The sequence below is a fragment of the Microtus ochrogaster genome, chromosome 16, assembly GCF_000317375.1.
Source record: "Microtus ochrogaster isolate Prairie Vole_2 chromosome 16, MicOch1.0, whole genome shotgun sequence".
NCBI lineage: Eukaryota > Metazoa > Chordata > Mammalia > Rodentia > Cricetidae > Microtus > Microtus ochrogaster.
The window spans coordinates 30,680,325-30,683,747 of NC_022018.1; the positions used below are offsets into that span (position 1 = coordinate 30,680,325).

General features: G+C 46.1%; 1 protein-coding gene across 1 annotated transcript in view; it reads right to left on the reverse strand.

Annotated features, from left to right (window-relative positions):
- Scgn (secretagogin, EF-hand calcium binding protein) overlaps positions 1-3,194 on the reverse strand; it is a 41,837-nt gene extending 38,643 nt beyond the window's left edge. The window contains exons 1-2 of the mRNA XM_005354964.3: positions 2,950-3,194; positions 1,784-1,854 (exon numbers count right to left, since the gene is read on the reverse strand). Of these exons, the coding sequence (XP_005355021.1) occupies positions 1,784-1,854; positions 2,950-3,031 (153 nt within the window). The 5' untranslated portion in view covers positions 3,032-3,194. The remainder of the gene's footprint in view (positions 1-1,783; positions 1,855-2,949) is intronic.
- Positions 3,195-3,423: the final 229 nt, after the last annotated feature.

Below are 3,423 nucleotides of genomic sequence, written 5' to 3' on the forward strand. Positions count from 1 at the left end.
TGTGTGTGTGTGTGTGTGTGTGAGAGAGAGAGAGAGAGAGAGAGAGAGAGAGAGAGAGAGATTTGAGACAGAGTCTTACATAGCTTGGCCTCTAACTTGCTATGTAGTTGAAGACAACCTTGAACTGCTGCTTCCTCTGCCTCTACTTCCCAAATGTTGGGATTGCAGGTGTTTGCTATCATGCCTGATTTATACAACACAAGACATACAATCCAGGACTTTATATGTTGTAGGCAAGGACTATAGCAACTGAGCTACCCCAGTCAACAAAATCCTCCCTCTGTGATGGATTGTTTTTGGGGGGGGGAGGGTGATTATTCTGTCTTAGAGTCTGAAAGTTTTGAATGATTTTTAACTTCCTCTGTGTGCTTTCTTACAGTATCTCCCAGTCAGAGTTGAGGAAAGGGCGTCTGAATCATGGGTTCCTGGGAAACCATAGCCTGAGCCTTTATAGGTGCAGGGCTCAGAGGCTTCAGAGTGGGCTGCTGACATGGGAAACTAGGTGACAATGTGGCAGTGGGAGACTCAGTTGTTAGATACTTCTTCAGCTAGACCCACGGCTAGGGCAAAGGGAACAATGAGACCAAGAGAAAAGGAAGCCAAGAGTTGGACAGAGGAACTTGGAAATAAAGAATAAACAGCAGAAAGAGTTGAGACAAAGAGACAGGGAAGAGAGGAAAGGATGAATAAAAGACCTGGGGGACAGGAGAGACAAGAGAAAACTTTGAGGGGAGAGTTGAAGAAACAAGTGAGAAATACCCAAAGATCCCAGAGAGACACGAGACAGAGCGGTCAGAGACAGGAGAGCACTAACAGCCATTGCGGGGTGTAGGGCACAGAGTGGCCAAAGCACTGAGAGACGAAAGAGGTACAAACTGTAGAGGGAAACAGAGGGAGACCAAGAGTAGATTTCTGTTTTGTTTTCATTTTGCAGCCAGCTGTCCCATCCTCTAACACCTTTCCCTGCATCTTCTAGGGTGGAGAACATATGACCTTGGTTCTAGAGAAACTGAGCACACCCCAATGCTCCTTCAGGTGGAGGACTAAAAGCTAGAGATAGACACTTAATATAATATAGTAGTACCGGACCCTTTCTTCTTGTGACGACCACCCACCCAAAGGAATTCTCTCCACATTGAATGAACATCAATCACACACTGTCCTGGCCTTTGGAGTCTCTGTGTTATTTTTCTCCGCTCCTTTGGTACAGGAACCTTCTAGAATTAATCCACATCTCTCCAGGCCAGATTTACCATTTAGGTAAACTGCTTTAAATTCCTATCTGACTCTCAGAATGTAGTAGGCTTTGTTCTGGTTTAGCAGTTCATGAGACATGTACAACCTTTTAATCAAACATATCATGGGGAAATGATTTAAGATGATTTGTTTGCCATGAGTAAACATGGAACCTTAAAGCTCATAACTCATAACGTATTCTCCATTCTTTTGTGGTTTAGGTCTAAGAGCTACCCTACCGCTTGCTGAAATCCATTAGCAGAGATGTAACCAAGGAAACATTCAAATTAGAGTTGATTGAGCCCACGAAGTTAGGCACTCTAACTGCACGACAGATGTTTCGATGAAAATCGGTGGCCAGCATGCCTAGTAAGATGGTGCCTTTTATAAAACATCTGCCGAAATCTCTTTATGTTGCTAGGAGAGGGAGAGATGCTACAGGCAAAGAAGAAATGAGGTCAGGTGGGATTACAGGTTCAAATCAGCACGGGACTCTGCGGCTTGCATTTTGCTGAGAGATGCACATTGCTTTGCTGTGAGTACTTACCTCCGTGCCAGATTTTGCCAGCAAATGGTCGAAGAAGGCGTCCAGCTCTGCCTCTCTTATGTAACCTTTGTCTAATGCAAGAAGATAAACATAAATAACAGTCACCAATACGGAATAAATGTGACAGTGTTTGTCTTAAAGAATACCGTAGGTGTGAGGAAGGCTCAAAACAGTGCCTTGTAGATCCAGGCTGGCCACAGATTTGCTATGTAGTTGAAGAAGACTTTGAACTCCTGATTCCCCTGCCTCCACCTCCCAAATGCTGGGATCATAGGCATGTGCCACCACACCTGCTCATTCAGATTTGGGTTTAGTCAGGGTTTTATATTTCATATGCATGCTTCTTAAGTTTTTTAAGGTCTGTATTTATTTTAATTGTGTGTGTGTCGTTGTATCTGGCAGCAGTGCAAATCAGTGTCTGTGCCCTGAAACCAAAGGTGAGCATCGGATCCCCTGGAGGTGGGTTACAGGTAGTTGTGAGCCGCCCAACACAGGTGCTAGTACCAAACCTGAGTCTTCTGAAAAAGCAGTATGCAGAATTTATGGCCGAGCCATCTCTCTAGCCCACACTTGTTGCTGTTGTTATTTCAATAGCTGCCCAATAATATCTTGATGGGGTGAATACTGAATCATAGCTTCTGTGTGTAAACACACCTTTCAGATATCGTCTTTGTGTTTCTCTAATTACTAATGAAACAAAACCAAATGATATGCAGATAGGTTTCATTTTCAAGAATGTTTTGAGGTAGAGGGGAACTAAATCTGAATGCCTCTAAAATTCATCCTCCTTTGTAGGAAGTGGAAAATGGGAGATATGACAGCCACAAATGAAAACTTGTCACATTTACAGAAGCACCAGGGATTGCTGAGTCTTGGCCCAACAGCCTAGAATACGTCTGCAGTTATATTTGTTAATATATTAATTGCATATCGCTATGATGATATGCACGGGTTGGTATGATTTCCACGGGTTGGAAAGCAAAACCCCTCAACCCACACAGAACTTTCAGAAGCGTTATTCATGTGTACAACCAGTAAAATAAGCCGACTGCTCTGCGTGTACTCTATGAGGCACGCAGTAGGCAACTTTTTCCGCAGGGAAATTAGGAGAAGTTCCATTTCCCTTAGTGACTAAGCTAAGCGTTCAAGTAGCCAAAGCGACTCACCTTCTTTGTCGAAGTGTTGCCAGATCTGCCAGAAGCCAGCGGCGTCCAGACGCGCCTGGGGCTGCCCGATTGCGTTGTCCATGGTGCTGACGGCGGCGATGTAGCCCAGTAGTATTTCCCAACTTGTCTGCCGGCTTCCTCCCTCTAGGGCTAGCGACCAGTAAGTGAGTGGGCAGGGCAGGCTCGAGGGCGAACCGCTCTTCAGTGTCGCTGAGCAGTCTCAGCCTGGATGGCAGGCTTGACGAGGCAACCCAGGAGCCCGAGAGCCCGCCCCGCCGCTGGCATCCTCCTGCCCCACCCCGCGCGCCCGGCAGATCACAGCGGGGCTCCTGCTGTGGTGGTGTGCGTGGGTGGGAGGGGGTAGGAATCAGGCAGAAAGGAGCTGTCTCTTCTGTCCGCGGTTCACTGCCTTTCAGTTTAAGTTGTTTGTCAAACTCACAAAAAACATTCCCCTCAGTTTGACTCACCTTTCAA